The sequence below is a fragment of the Podarcis raffonei genome, chromosome 10 (assembly GCF_027172205.1).
Source record: "Podarcis raffonei isolate rPodRaf1 chromosome 10, rPodRaf1.pri, whole genome shotgun sequence".
NCBI lineage: Eukaryota > Metazoa > Chordata > Lepidosauria > Squamata > Lacertidae > Podarcis > Podarcis raffonei.
In genome coordinates, this window is record NC_070611.1 from 6,360,907 (window position 1) to 6,377,714 (window position 16,808).

Here is a 16,808-nt window from a genome sequence, read left to right on the forward strand (position 1 = left end):
GGGGGGGATGTCCTTTTTTCTTTACTTGACAGCATAGGGTGTTACAGTACAAATCGTTTCAGCTAATAATAATAATAATAAATTTTATTTATATCCCGCCCTCCCCAGCCGAAGCCGGGCTCAGGGCGGCTAACAACAATAAAACACTCTAAAATCATTCATTATAAAATTAATTAAATTAATTAAATTCAAGCCACTGGCCACCATTGGGCCAGAGCTCTGCAAAGATTGCCGAGGGAGGGAGTCAGGCTGTGCCTTGGCCAAAGGCCTGGTGGAACAGCTCTCTCTTGCAGGCCCTGCGGAAAGATGTCAAGTCCCGCAGGGCCCTAGTCTCTTGTGACAGAGTGTTCCACCAGGTCGGAGCCACAGCCGAAAAAGCCCTGGCTCTAGTTGAGGCCAGCCTAACTTCTCTGTGGCCTGGGACCTTCAAGATGTTTTTATTTGAAGACCGTAAGTTTCTCTGTGGGGCATACCAGGAGAGGCGGTCCTGTAGGTACGAGGGTCCTAGGCCGTATAGGGCTTTAAAGGTTAAAACCAGCACCTTCAACCTGATCCTGTACTCCACCGGGCTACAGGATGCTGGCCAGCACCAGCTGTGAGAAAGGCTCAGGATCCAGCAGATCCCCGACTGGCTTGTCACTCTCACCCTCAGGAGGGCATTTCAGGACATTCCACCAGGCTCCAAGGGTGGGGGCATCCCACCTGCCTGCACAATGGGCAGAGGTTGGTGGAAGCAAGAACGAGTGGAGAAGCGCCTTTGCTCAACTCAAACCCCACACAACCTGGCTTAAGAGAGACTTAGATTGCAGACTTAAGGGGGCCACCAGGGGGCGCATTGGAAGATGGCCGACAATAACATCTCTCCGACCCACACGAGGTAATTAAGAGGCTGATATGGGAGTATGCAGCCTCCCCTGCCCCCCAAGGGAATGGGGGGCACTGCCTGGCCTGCTGTGTCCATAATTCACCCCCGGATTCGAAAGAAGGGGGTGAGGGCACTAGGCTCAAAAGCCCTCGGGTGGGGACAGTTCTCCCGGACGCTGTCTCTAATCGCGCACTGGTTTGCATCAGCTCGAAATATATAATTGGAAAGAAGCAAATGCACATACTTCAAGTAAAGATCAGGAGTAAAGACTGCTGATTAATGGGATCTCTGTGAGCAGAGCGACAGGCTGGACAATAAATCAAGTGAAGACTCATCATTAAAAGATCGGTATGTCGGAGCGAAACAGAAAGGGGGGGAGGGTTAGGGTTTTCTTTTTTTGTCTTATGTGAGTACCCTATAACCCTCCCCCCAGAGAGAAAGAATCGTTGCAAATTACTAATCACAAGCAGGAGATTAAGAACTGTGTGGAAATGAATTACTGATCAAAGAGAGGACTGGTGGAAACATCGGGAATAGAAAGAAAGCTTTGTGACGCAGTTACAAATGGAGATTCGTTAAGACAGGCCTGCCCACAGGAGGACGAGGGGGAGGAGGACCATGGTCATTGGAATGTGAATGTATGGTTACCGGAATGTGAATTTGGCCTGGCAGGGCCCCCTGAGATACAGATTGGCAAGCCTGTGGAAATCAACGGACAGACTGTGGGAATGTTCTTTACGGAGGTGTGGAAATGGAGTCTGTCCTTTATGTGATATGGCTCTTGGAGAGTGTAAAACCCACACAGGATATGTTTGTTTTCAACCCGCTTGTGAAGATTATCAGAGATCACAAAAAAAGGAATATATAATAACAACAAGAAGATGAGGAAAATAACAAAGAGACTATCTGGACAGAACCGTGTAATTAAAGCAGCAGCAAGAGTGATGTTTGGATCCCTTTCGGAGCTCGAAGTATGGGTACCCCCAACAAAATTTTAAAAATTTGGCTGTATAATTTGGAACTAATGTGATTTGGATTTAATGTGATTTGTTTGGCCTGTTAATAAAAAGTATTAAAAAAAAAAAGATTGCAGACTTAAATCACCTTAAGCACCATATAATTAGATGTATACATTAATGAAGTAAAATCCATTTAATCGGAAAACACAATTTTTTTTGATTATTTTAAGGTGTCACAGTACACCTTATGGTTATGTGTTTTCACTACCCTATCAGAAAGATTTTAAAATGGAGACAGAAAAGGTATAAAGAAGAGAAACAGAAGTTATGAAAGAGATAAAGAAGGGGAAAAGAAATAATGTTTGTGGAAGGAGCAGACCATGGGTAGGTAAACTAAGACCTGGGGGCCGGATGCAGCCCAATCGCCTTCTAAATCCAGCCCATGGACGGTCTGGGAATCAGTGAGTAGAATGTGTGCTTTTATTTAAAATGCATCTCTGGGATATTTGTGGGGCCTGCCTGGTGTTTTTACATGAGTAGAATGTGTGCTTTTATTTAAAATGCATCTCTGGGTTATTTGTGGGGCATTAGAATTCATTCAAATTTTTTTTTCAAAATATAGTCCGGCCCCCCACAAGGTCTGAGGGACAGTGGACAGGCCCCCTGCTGAAAGAGTTTGCTGACCCCTGGAATAGACTATTTCAGAATGGGTGGCATTCAACACTAGTCCTACTCAGAGTAGACCCACTGAAGTTAATGGATGTGGCCAACTTAGGGCCATTAATTTTAAAGGGTCTACTCTGTGTAGGACTGATGTGGAACTCAACCCAATGAAGGTAATTGTTTGAGAAAAAGGAAATATACTGTTTCCTATGGCATAGTACAGGTTTGAGGAATGCCCTCACAGCTAAACTTCTGGGGGCTGCATGCTGGCAGCAAGTAAGACTGATGCAAAAAGTCAGTGCGGACCACCCAACACACAAAAACTTCCTCTCTCACACGTGTGGGTGTGTATGAATACAACATCTACCCACACCTATTTTCAAACATAACACACACACACCCATATATACATTTTCTCCCCACCACACACACAAAAAGGCATTTTTCAGGCCGGATTGTTGTGCAAGATGGGGTAAGGAGGGAAGCAGAGAAGAAGGCTCATGGGCTGTACCTGGTCCAAGGGCTGGGGGCTTCCCAAATCCCACCCCTGGAGTGGCTGATTTCCATTTTGTCAATTCAAAACATTCAGTCTACTTTTAGGCCATGGATAACAAGTAGATTATGAGCAGCTTTAAAATGAAGGTGCCACATTTTCTTCATATTTGAGACTTACTTTATCCATGTAAAGGTAAAGGGACCCCTGACCATTAGGTCCAGTTGCGGACGACTCTGGGGTTGCGGCGCTCATCTCGCTTTATTTGCCGAGGGAGCCAGCGTACAGCTTCCGGGTCATGTGGCCAGCATGACTAAGCCGCTTCTGGCGAACCAGAGCAGCGCACGGAAATGCCATTTACCTTCCCACCGGAGTGGTACCTATTTATCTACCTGCACTTTGACGTGCTTTCGAATTGCTAGGTTGGCTGGAGCTGGGACAGAGCAACGGGAGCTCACCCCATGGCGGGGATTCGAACCGCCGACCTTCTGATCAGCAAGTCCTAGGCTCTGTGGTTTAACCCACAGCGCCACCCACGTCCCTACATTATCCATGTAGCTTCTATTTATTTGTGGTTATGTAGTTGGTTTTTTAAATAAATGATTCAGTGCCTCTTATCTGCTTATTGACAGTAATAGAAGAGTGTTGGTGGTGGTGTGTGTGGCTGTGTGTGTGTGTGTGTGTGTGTGAGAGAGAGAGAGAGAGAGAGAGAGAGAGAGAGAGAGAGAGAGAGAAGCCATTGCCACATATGAGAGGGAAGATATTTTTTACAGAACAATGTACTTCCTGGTCTCAGAGTTGTCAGACAACAATGTTATCAGTTGCTGGAATTCTACTACACTGCCTAACTCAAATGGCATCAAAACTTTAAATTATGAGCCCACAGTCAAGTTGGGTAAGAGGAGGCACAACTTTTGGATTTTTCCATAACAGTTTTGCACTATGCAACAGCTGCTGAGGGTAAATCTAGTGCGCACAGAATAAAAATTTTCATATCTACAATTGATATCCATCCTTACAAAATACAAGATCAGACTGCAGAAGCTTATGTTATTAGCTGCAACCACAAACAAGCATGTTTTAAATAGAATGCGTCTTCCCAAAAACATTTGCAGCCAATTTCCCACTTAATTCTGAAAAGGAAAACAGATGTTAATCTGTTGGAAGATTTAAATTATTTCTTGAGTTGAGTCGACCTTAGTCCCCTATAAGAGGGGACAAATAGACAGAGTCTAAGGGGCACAGACTGGGCTTCAAACCTGCGGTTAGAAACTGAGATATAAAAGCTAGGAGCCAATTGGTCGCCACAATAATATGTCTAGGTGCATTTTTTAAAAAAGCAAAGGAAGACAAGATGGGGAATCTAGCTGAAGATGGAATAAATGCTGTGCACAAAAGACAAATTATTTGAAAACACAAAGGTAATAAAGTGGGAAAGCAGTCTAGATGTGACTGCAGTTTTGTTCTAGCAAAAGTAAAAACCAAACCTCTTTTACTCAGTTAGAGAGGGTAGTTTGCCAAAACCTTTATCTTTATAAATTTGTGAACAACTTAGCATAGATAATTTATTTGGATCTTTTTCTAATTTGTGGCATTTGGAGGGTTGTAACCAGCCATAGCAAAACAGATCATACAGAGAGCACAGTGGGAACTACTGCCGCGCTCCGAAGGCTTGCGGATAGCTTCCTGAAGCCTGGAGAGGGAAAGGGGTCGGTGCACACCAACCCCTCTCGCTCTCCAGGCTTCAGCGAAAGCCTGCATTCGCTCCATAGGACGCACACACATTTCCCCTTCATTTTTGGAGGGGGAAAAGTGTGTCCTATAGAGCGAAAAATACGGTAATTCCCCCTTTTTACTGCTGCCACAACCTGGGTAAACATTTTAATTGAGCTATCCACTAAGACCCTAAGATCTTTGTTCTTTGTCAGTCACCACCAGCTCAAACCTCACTGATATGTTAGGATATCTTCCCACCCTCAATCACTTTACCCTTGTTAACACTGAATCAGATTTATCACTTTAATGCTCATTCACCCAGTCTGGGGAGATCCTTTTGGAGCACCTCACAGTCTCTTTTAGTTAAAAACTATTCTCCTTTTTGTCATAATTTCCAGTATGCTCTCCCCACCTCCATGCTCAACCTGCATTCCTAGAGAGAAAAAATGACGCAGCAGAATCCAAATAAAGGGGGGAATGTTAGAAACTTTTTAAATAATCAGCCAGCACAAGAAAAACACATGTAACCATTTGCAGCTTGTGTTTGTTTGCAAACCACAAGGTGCTTTGTGCTTCCCGCTCCCATAATAGAAAAGCAAGTTCAACTGTCTGAAAGAACTTCTTCTGTTTGCTTGCTTCTGCAAATCGTACAACATTGGAAAGGCTCCCTCTGACTCAGCATATCAAAAGGCTTCCTGAAAAAGGGAAGGCTTCAGTCACAAAGCTGCTCTTCTGCAGAGGAGATATCAATCTCAAACCACGTGACTGGGTAACTCAACTTGGTCACTAGGTGGTGCTCCTGAGTTACAAAATAACTGGCGACAAGCTAATTTTGAACACTGTCCCAACTCATTAGAAATTTTTAGGCCAAAGTTGAACGGCTACCTAATAGGGATGCTCTAACAGTGAATTTCCTTTTTGACAGGTGTTTGGACTTTATGACCTTTGGGGTCACTTTCAACTCAATGATTCTATCAGGGAGGGAAATCAAAGTTGATCTGTAGATCAAGTCTGAAGGTCACCACAAGCTTGTACAAACTTATTTCCCTATATTTTTCCAGACTGGCCAGATCTTTACAATGTGCTGGAAACAATCAGAGGCACAGTTAGAACTGTCTCAGCAATGAACTTCTAGAAAAAGCCCTCTTTGGGAACAGAAGGAGTGGTTGCACAGGAAATTCTGGTACCCGTAGTGTGACATACATTGGCTACATTCAGATGCATTGTTAAACCACGCCTCTTTCCTCCTCCATAATGAGCTCTGTAGCTTCTGCTTCAGATTAACTACAGCTTGCTGCATTGTCCAAACCCTAAACAATGTTTAATCTTAACTATGGTTCATGAAAACAAGCCATCTTAACAAATGATAGCTTGAAGTTGGCTTGTCTCCACTAACAATTTAAGGTTAACTACTATTTGCAACATAGCAAGCTGTGGCTAATTTATAAGGAACTCTCAGATCATGAAAGTTTCTAACCTCCTCCTTGTAGCCATGCTGGAGAAGGAGTGTGTGATCCTTGGAAAAGACCGGGCTTGTCCTTAAGATGCTAAACTATGGTTGCATCTGAAACAGAGAGGAATGCAATATGCTCTCAATAATCTATAATCCCTAGACTTCCACTCGTTATTCTCTATGCACAGATGCCAACTGGGTGGGGCAACAGAAAAACTGTCAGTGGCACTGAGATACCAGGGACAGCTTGGGGTGGAGGGTGGGAGCAAGGATCATGCTACAAGCTTGTACAAGGTCCAGAGGCATTATGCTTAGACACTGACTGTGGGAATGGTCTGGAAGCTAAGAGCAGTGAAGCACTTATGCTGGGAAAAATTATGATAGATCTTCCATGCAGATAATATTGCAAAGCATAGCCAACTTAGGACATCAGTGTCCCTAAGAGAGCAGCATGCCATGAAAGTAATCCATCAGCTCCTGGTGTCTTATTTTTCACTGCATCAGCACCTAATCAGATCAACAGACAATCTACAGTGCCACACAATGCTTACTTACTTATCAAATTATTGCTCTGAGTACCTTTTATTCCAGATAATGCTTCTTTGGCAATCTTTCCCCATATGTTGCATCTGAACACAAACAATTATTGCTATATGAACATTTGTTTTATTTATTATTATTATTGAGATTCCTTTCTCTAGTATGAACACTGCTGCAGGTTTAAGGTAAAGGTAAAGGGACCCCTGACCATTAGGTCCAGTCATGGCCAACTCTGGGGTTGCAGCGCTCATCTCGCTTTATTGGCCGAGGGGGCCGGCGTACAGCTTCTGGGTCATGTGGCCAGCATGACTTAGCTGCTTCTGGCGAACCAGAGCAGCACACGGAAACGCCGTTTACCATCCCGCCGGAGTGGTACCTATTTATCTGCTTGCACTTTTGACGTGCTTTTAAACTGCTAGGTTGGCAGGAGCAGGGACCGAGCAACGGGAGCTCAGCCCGTCGTGGGGATTCGAACCACTGACCTTCTGATCGGCAAGTCCTAGGTTCTGTGGTTTAACCCACAGCGCCACCCGCGGGTGCTAAAGCTGATTATGATCTCAAAGTTTGCTTTAAATTCTCTCTAGTTCTCCCTACATTCAGGTGATTAAAATCACAAATTTTAACACCATGATAGTACAAAGATTTTCCCATTTTAAAGTTTTGAAAGTCAAGGCTACTAGATGACTTCCACTGGCCCTCTCATAAATGAAATCTATATTGCCCCAGTAGTTTGTAAGGTCACACCCATTATGCGTCTGCTTCAAACCTTATTTTGTTAAACTTGCATTCCCAAGAAAAAGCTTTTAACTGAATTTAGAAATTAAGAACCAAGGCAGCATTCCCTTTTCTAATCCCTATCCCTGTGAACAAATATACAGTGGTACCTCGAGTTACAGACGCTTCAGGTGACATACGCTTCAGGTTACAGACTCCGCTAACCCAGAAACAGTACCTCGGGTTAAGAATTTTGCTTCAGGATGAGAACAGAAATTGTGCTCCAGCAGCACGGCGGCAGCAGGAGGCCCCATTAGTTAAAGTGGTATCTCAGGTTAAGAACAGTTTCAGGTTAAGAACGGACCTCCAGAATGAATTAAGTTCTTAACCTGAGGTACCACTGTAAATGTAAGTTAAAAGTTGCTTTCTTGCCCTGCAAGTCCAGCAGTGGCGACCCTTTGGCTCACAGGCATAATCTAGCCTGACAGAAGTCCCAATTTGGTTCACAATCTTCCTCAATTCACACCCATTTGCCCTAAATCTTATATCTTCTCCTTGTGGCCAGTGTTAGAAATTAGCCAGGTGCCAGGCACGTTTTGCTACTGCTGTGGGTCCAATTTTGTCTAGGTGGAGTTTTCTGGGGGCCAAGTTTAAAAACCTCTCCCTTAGTTCATAGTAAATACTATGTCCATTTCCACTGTGTGTTTCTCCTTTTTGCATACTGGGACAAGTGAAGTCAAGAAATGTAGCTGAGATCACAGAATCACAGAACTGTAGCATTGGAAGGGATCCGGAGGGTCATCTGGCACAACACTCTGGCAAATATTCCGTTGTGGCAACTGTAACCTAGATTTAAGTTGCCATTTGGTACCTAGCTTTTATATCCTTGTTTCTAAAACTGCAGGTGGCCTTTGCCCGCATGGTTTGATTTCAAACGACCTGAGCAAAAGCAGCAGGGTTTGCAAGTACCACTGACAAGCTGTTCATTGATGCCTGATCACCTGAGCCTTCAACCATGTGCTCTGACTTCAAGCCACACAGGCAAAAGAAAACACTATGCCCGATTTCATGGTGACATCAGGTGCTTGGCAAAAGGGCAATCCCACCCACCTGGCAAAATGCCTATGGATGCTGGGGGAGACCAGTTCCAAAGACCTGATATAGTTATCAATATAGTTTAGAAACAATGTTAAACTACTTCGCTGGGAGGGGGATTAGGACGGCATGTAAATTTGTACTTGACAATGCCCACCGGTTAAGAGGAGCATTACAAAAGCAGAAGGATTCCACCAAGGCAGAGGCCCTGGTCTTTGCCTAGGAGGTTAGGTGAGCTGCTACCAACAGAGCATGGAAACCCACAAAATTAAGCATTCTGATTTGAGGAACTGATGACTTTGGAACCCAGAGGTAGAGGTAAAGGGACCCCTGACCATTAGGTCCAGTCGTGGCCAACTCTGGGGTTGTGGCACTCATCTCGCTTTATTGGCCGAGGGAGCCGGCGTACAGCTTCCGGGTCATGTGGCCAGCATGACTAAGCCGCTTCTGGCAAACCAGAGCAGCGCACGGAAACACCGTTTACCTTCCCGCTGGAGCGGTACCTATTTAACTACTTGCATTTTGACGTGCTTTCGAACTGCTAGGTTGGCAGGAGCAGGGAACGAGCAATGGGAGCTCACCCCGTTGTGGGAATGCGAACTGCTGACCTTCTGATGGGCAAGTCCTAGGCTCTGTGGTTTAACCCACAGTGCCACCCGCATCCCCTTTGGAACCCAGAAGGGCCCAATTAAGTGATTTATAAACAAACAAACAAACAAATAAATAAATAAATATAATAATACACAGGGGGGAAACTACTCCCCACACCTTCTTGCTCTGGTCATCATGAGATCCACCACTCCTCCCAGACACCAGGTTTGGATTGCTGTTTATGAACTGAAACTACAATAGTGAATTCTGAATCTATTGAAATTTGCCATGATTATTCAGTCAGAAATCTCCAGATGCTATCAGTTTATGGTTTAAAATGCCTCACTCACAAATCCCCCACTGACACAAATCCAGGCCTTTATTCAGAATGAGCATTTTACTTTACCCATTGTTTTGTCTTCTTCCTGACCCTCCCTCAGCAGAGGAAGCATACAGTACATGCTAGCACAAACAACACAGGCCTTTTCTTCCAAGAGCCTAATCCACACTACAATTCACAGAAAGACTCAGTGATGCTTCACCAAAAGGTATATATGCTTTTGTATTGTAACAGTGTCAAAACGGATAATGAAAAATTGATGCAGCAGAATCCAGATAAAGGGGGCAAACCTTTATTCTTCCAAGCAAGCCAGCAAAAATAATATTATGAGTTTTTCACACATGGCTTCTCCATTTTGGTGCTATTAATTTCTAGTACTTATTTTATCCATTTGTTACATTAAAAAGTTTTCCTTTGGATTACACTTGATCAAACTCTTACTAACTGCAAACACTAGCTGACAAAACCCACAATCATGACTGAGAGTTTATTTCATGTAATCCGCTGCAATTTGTTTGAGTAGGCAGTGCCTAAAGTAGAGCTTCAGGCTTGTAACACTCTGCCAGCCGAGTGCAGATTTGTTCTAAAAGTAGCAGATGTCTCATGGAATATATATAATACGGAAAACATTCTGATTTAGTTTTTCCTCATTTTTTTATTGGCATGGGAGCTTGCATGGTAGATAAAATCTCAGTTCAAAGATGAATTATTTTTAGACATTGAAATCAAACTTTCTAAACAACTCCCATTACAAACTCTTCCATTTAAGAATCTTAAACCATATTTGTTGAACTCAATAACAAATCCATTGATATAACCCTGCTCACAGGGTTTCGTCATACATTGTTTTTTAAGCTAGGGAAACAAAATTAAACCCAGTCCAAGCAACTATATTTTGCATGCCAAGTTTCCCGAAACAAACATTGCAACAGAGTGCTAATCCTTTGCCACTTCTGTTTTTACTACATAGTGTACCTAAGCCATTTTCATCTGTGCCCAAACATTTCACCTCTTAAGATGCTTTTTATACTGGGCTAATGTACATCAGCCCTCAGTCATGAAGATTTGATTTGCAAGACCTCCAGAGCCTTTGAAGACCTATGGTGTCCTGGGCCTTTGAGGATCCCATTTTTGTATTGAAGGACTGGTACACTTCAGTACAATCTTTTTTAATGCTCTCTTTGTGGGGCAATCAGACACTCCAGAGGCTGCAGCCACGACAAAAGGTCTAACTTTTATTTATTAAGAGGGGTTGGCCAAAACATATTAAACCCAATAAGCACTAGATTCAAGATTTCTGTTATCACCTTTAAAGTCCTAAATGGCCTGTACCTATCATTATCAGTTGGTGTGAGAGCCTCTCTATCAGAGAGAGCATAATCACTTAAAAGTAGCAATAACAGCAAAACACAAAAGAACAGATCCATCAGCTGTAGCTCACCATAGTCAGAAGAACTGAAGGCTCTTTTAAAAAGGGAAGTCTTTACTCTTGAGCAGAAGACTAGCTAGGAAGGGAATAAGTTGCTCTGTTAAAGCAGCAATTCCAGAGTATGGCTACAGCCACTAAAAACGCCCTTTCCAATCTGAGTCAACAATGCTTTTAGAATACGTACAAGGATCTGTTGTTAATAGCCAGGCAGGCTGATTTTGGAGGAAGAGGTCATTCAAGGACTCAGGTTCCAAACTGCATTGTTGCCTTTACGGTTACTCAGTTGCAAACATTTGTATCCAAAGGGAATCCAATTTTTACACCAATGGAATGAGTCATTAATATGGAATCCTGTTTAGTACACTGGTGTTAGAAAAAATGCTGGCTGGTCTCTCTTTCCAGAGTTTAATACTGGTATGAAAATAATCAGGAGAAAAGCAACAAGGAACGCAGACGGTTCACTGAAACTCCCCTACCCTCTTTACGGAAACTATTACTCCATAGTACTGTGTTAGTAAAAAGGTGCCTTCAAAAATATGTCTCTGTTTTAACACTGATTGTCTTGCAAGTCATAAGCTACTTAAAGTAGTTTGACCGTGAAAACATTCTAATAAATGTACAACTCCAAGCCAGCTGGGGTTTACTACAGTGTCATTACACAAATACTACCAACTAAAGATTGCAATCCTGTGAAGGAAAAGTACAATTTACAGCATATTTGTAACACAGCAAGTTATGCTAGCATAAATATGCTTACATTTTTTTTAACTATCCAATGCCTTTACCATACAAAATTGTTTGGGGCACCAATCTTCAGGATACTGTAGCTAACAAAAACATGGCCTTATTCTTTTAAGTTTGAGCAGCAGGAAGATATAGCAGGTGAGTGATTTGCACAGCCATAAACAATAGGTTTTAGCTACCAAAGGACCTATGAAAGAATGCCTCTAATTAAGCCAAAAGGGGAAAACTGCATCCTACTGTTATATAAATTTGTTATTTGTAAGGTAATTTTTTAGCTCATCCTTCATCATATGGTCCCATAACAGGTTACAATACAAGTACAATAAAACCAATCCAACACAACCTATAAAAGGAGATTAAAGTACAGCATAATTAAAAGCACCCTGGGGGCCACAACTTGAGCTGCTCACTTGGTACAGTGTTGAAGAACTATCATCCAGTCACTAATACTCCCTTCTGCAGCAAGGTGCTCAAGAGAGTGGTGGTAGCTCAACTACAAACATACCTGGAAGCAAATTATCCCCATCCCCAAGATTTTTATTAAAGTTTTCACAGTACAGTGGAATAGTGCCTAGAACAAATTGAATCAAAAGACAAGAGAATGAGAAAAGAGGATGAAGGAAAAAAGAACAGAGCAGTGTTTGAAATTGGCCAGGTGCCAGGTACATTTTGCACATGGCCACTGACCACCTGTAACCAAGTGAAGATGCCTGGGCACCAGGATTGGTGCCTGACGTCTCCACCATCTGGAGCTGCATGCCTGGGGATCATTTGATCTTGACTGTTTTCACACACTAATGCCACATTCTGTAGAATTATATCAATTATCTATTATCTGCACAACCTGTAGCCTGAGCAGGAGCAGTTAAAGTTACAGTCAATTGTTGTAGCTTATCTTCACTTATCTCACCCCACTGCCCTTCTCACAACTGTGAAGAATATTCTTATGTTATCAGTCCCATGATGAGGCCAGAAACCTAATTGGAAGGGGTCCAAATAGTCTGCATCCTCCAGGCGTGTCTGGAGTTGTTCAGCAACCACCTGCTCAATCACCTTGCCCAGGAATGGAAGATTTGAGGCTGGGCGATAATTGGCAATAATGGCTGGGTCCGAAGAGGTTTTTTTTTAAAAAAAGAAGAAGAAATGGTTTAATCACTGTTTCTTTAAGCATGTCGGGGGGGATCCTCACAGAGGAAAGTATTCACCACCCTACGGACATGGCCCATTGCCCAGCCCAACTTGTTTTTATAAGTGAGAACAGGCAAGGATCAAGGTGGTCAGTTTCACTTGTACCATATTCTCGGTGGTAACAGGTTGAAATTGATTCATTACAACTAGACCAGTCAGAGCTCTGTGTCCCCGCTCCCTGTTACCACATAGGAGTCTCTCTCTTTCTGAATAATATGAGTGATTTTATCTGCAAAAAAAACTTTGCAAAATCACTACTGGAGATCTTGGAGTCCTTATTGGACTCTAATGGGAAAGGTGGTTCTATTAGACTGCAAACCACCTGAGTCTCCTGCTGCTGTTTTCTGTAGATGCAATAGGGGCGGCGAAGAAAGTCCTCTTTGCCGTCACTATTGCTACTCGGTAGGCTCAATGTTGAGCTCTAACTTGTGTTTGATGCGATTCAAAGTGAGTTTTTTGCCACCAGCACTCTAGCCATCTCAGCAATTCTTTCATCACCCTCAGTTCTGAGGAAAAACATGGGGCCATCCGGGCTCCATGCAGTCAGAGAGGGTGCTTAGGAGCCAGACAGTCGATATCCCTGGTTAGCTCCTTGTTCTAGCGGGCCACCAGGGAATCAGCTGAAGGGCCAACAATATGGGATAAGACATCCCCTACCACTCTCTAGAAGCCATCTGGATCCATTAAGTAGCAGGGGTGGACCATTCAAACTGGTCCCACTTCCCTGCGGAGGGGAAGGGTCATGGATAAGTCTAATTGCACCAGGAAGTGATCTGACCATGGCACTTTTTTTGTTTCACTGGAACTTAGGGTCAGATCACCTACATCCATAGTGGTAAACGCCAGATCTAAGGCACGTCCACAGCTATGGGTTGGGCCAAACTTATTCAGGGGCAGACCCATGGAGGCCATGCTTTCCACGAAGTCCCAAGCAGCCCCTTGTAAGGTTGTGTTGGCAAGGATTTTTGGGCAGGAAATCCTTGGCGTGGGAGAGAGGCTGGTACATCAATAAGAATCCTGTACTGCCCCTATTGCCCAGCTTTCATGTGACAGTCCTTCAGATAGTTGAAGATGGCTATCATATCACCTCTCAGTCTCCTTTTTTCCAGGCTAAGCATATCAACTCCCATAACCATTCCTCATGAGATTTCATTTTCAGACCCTTTATCATCTTGCTTGCTATAAGTTAAAGGGAAAAGGCATAAGTGATCATTAGTTAATGGTCATGCAGAACAATAGCACAGTGAACAACCATAGTAAATACACTGCACTACATTTCAAGCAAGCTAAGTTTCTGCCAGACACCTATACACCATGCCATGAAATAAGAGTACAGACCCGAACATTGCTAAATTGACAGCTACCAATTTGACAGTCATCACTTTAAGAAAATATTTTGATGTACTGTTCAGAAGTGCTATTAATTCAAATTCTTAATAACTAAAGCAGAATAAATATCTTATTGCTTTTCACAGAGGACCTGAAGATGTTCCCATTTAGAAGACTAAAACTTAAACTATTAAAATACACAATAATTTATTTAACATAACCTGTATATACCACTACACTGCATTGTCTCTCTAAACAGATCATAGTGAAACTCATACAGGATACATCTGTGATGTCATAAAGAGTCTAGTAATATGAGCAATCTACTAGAAAACAATGCAGGAAAATGCATGAGCTATAGGGGGTCAATTAACTCAGTAAAATACAACTACTGTGTCTTCCAGCTGCACCTAACCATTACTGCTCAATATGTTTATTTTCCTTATATTTTATCTTTCTTCCAATGTGTTAAAGGCAGTGCAAAAAATCCCACCCGACCCCACCACACATTTTTATTCTTACAACCATCCTTTGAGATAGGTTTAAGGCTAGTAAGACAGTGTGGCTGTCCAAGGTTACCCAATGAGTTTTCCAATGGCAGGGTGGGTACTTGAACCCAGGTTGCCCAAGTCCAGCTCCAACACTCTAACCTTTATATCACATTGTCTAGGATCACAGTACGTCCAGTGGAAAAGACAATATAATTTCAATACTGTCTAGTATCCACTATTACAATACCTTTTTTCCAGAAGATCATTACTTTAACAGCATTAATAGCAATTACTACTATTAACCTGAATACAGTTCTCACTTATTGCCACTTCAGCTACCATGCAGTGTTCCACCCTTTCAAGCTACTACATTATGGTAGCTCCAATGTAGCATCAGCTATTTTGAAGCAGGAAGCTCTAACCACATTACGCTTCATATCTCTTCCAGCAAGTCCTCAGACAGTGTTACTACAGCTCAGCAATCACTACAGTTCTTGCTGGTAGCACTACACCCGTGCATCCACAATGATAGTGTCTCCCACTCAAGCATACAGCAAGGCATTTGTGCGTGACATGTTTCTGATCTGAATTAGTCTAGTTTTAATATCCAACTACATTCAATAGTAAGCCTCCCAGTTTTATAATTGCTATTGACTACATCCTTGGGATACAACACTTCTCACAATTAAAACCATTCAAGTTCTAAAGAGGTCAGTAATAGCTGCATGAACCTGCAGACTTAACCTGCACTTAAGCAGACCTATTCTGTACAATCCTTAATACATCCTCCTATAACATGACCTAAGAGAACTGCCAATAAAGTCTGTTTATACAAATTATGCAACTTCTGCATATGATCTTAGTTTAGGGTTGCCATACTTGAAACAGCGAAAATCCGGGCAGAAAACGACACTGTGGGGCATATGGCAACCATAGTTTGCATTATTGACCTGCATTTATAGTATACCTGCTAGAGCAATGTATTTCTCATGCACTCCCAGTCCTTACACAGCAGTTGGAAGCTAAGCTTACATATCTCCATATTGCAAATAGGGGTGGGGATGGGGGGATTTAGTCACTATAGGAGTTGTCCCCAAAACATCTACTGAGCCAACACTTAAGGTGAAATGTAAACAAGTGTTGGTTCTTAACTCATTTAGAGGGGTGTTGATAGAAAGGAGTGAAAGACAGGCCTTGTGGCAAAGCACTGCAGATTAGGGCTACAGGTTCCAATTGATTTAAAATCTTGAATAATTTTAAGTGCCCCCAAGTTAAATTGGGCCGAAGTTTTCAGAAGGTGTTAAGTACTTACAAAAATCACAGAGGGCAGGTGCCATCTTAGAAGACGCATCCCCCCTTCCTCTCACCCAAGAGAGAATGCATCTGAGATTATGCTTGTGGCACATGGGTGCATCATCTAAAAGACAAAGCAAGAATGCTGTTTTCTTCAGAGCCCTGTTTTAGTTGTATATGCAATCAGATTGTCAATAATACAATTTTTGATCAATTTTGATACATTTCAGTAGCACTATACTAGGAATTCTAGTGAAGCTTTGGAGATTTCACACACACCCCCAAAAAAAATCCTGCTACAAGAAGAATATACAGTCATAAAGGCAGATTTGAAAGTATATAAGTGCTAGTTATCTGATTGGAAAAACATGTGCTACAGTTTTCCAGATGTTGAATTCTTCATCCAAATGCCATGTCATATTTTTATATGCTTGATCACCTCCTTGGGTAACTTCACACAATCATATTTATTTAGAGTATTTCTAACCCACTCTTCATTAACATAATCACAGAACCTGTTACGTAAAAGAAAACTTTAAAACATCAATATTTTAACACATTTAACCACCTCCCAATGACTGTACCTGTACATATCAAGACTGGTCAGGTATTTTTTAACATAAAAATGTCACATGTTTTGTGGTCTATGGTCCTGTCATGGAGGCATTCAAACAAACTATTAATTCTTGCTTCTTATATAAAAAGTTATATAATCAAGGGACACCAGTTTAAAGATGTATTGTGGTTATCTGTTGGAAAGAGACAATGATGTCCTGTGTTTTACTACAGGCTTGCAAATAACCACTTGCCTGGTTGCCTGATGCAAGTATAAATTACTTCTAGATACATTATCAAGTCTCTTCTTTGAAGCTTCTCTCCAGCATGCAACTTGTCAATGCAAAGGG

General features: G+C 42.4%; 1 protein-coding gene across 3 annotated transcripts in view; it reads right to left on the bottom strand.

Annotated features, from left to right (window-relative positions):
* The window catches only part of PTPN12 (protein tyrosine phosphatase non-receptor type 12), a 60,156-nt gene that overhangs the window by 34,410 nt on the left and 8,938 nt on the right, over nt 1-16,808 (bottom strand). The window contains exon 2 of one of the 3 annotated variants that reach the window (XM_053404601.1): nt 15,923-16,027. The exons of the other annotated variants lie outside the window; for them this stretch is intronic. Coding sequence (XP_053260576.1) covers nt 15,923-15,961 — 39 coding nt within the window. The 5' untranslated portion in view covers nt 15,962-16,027. The remainder of the gene's footprint in view (nt 1-15,922; nt 16,028-16,808) is intronic. 3 annotated transcript variants of the gene reach the window in all.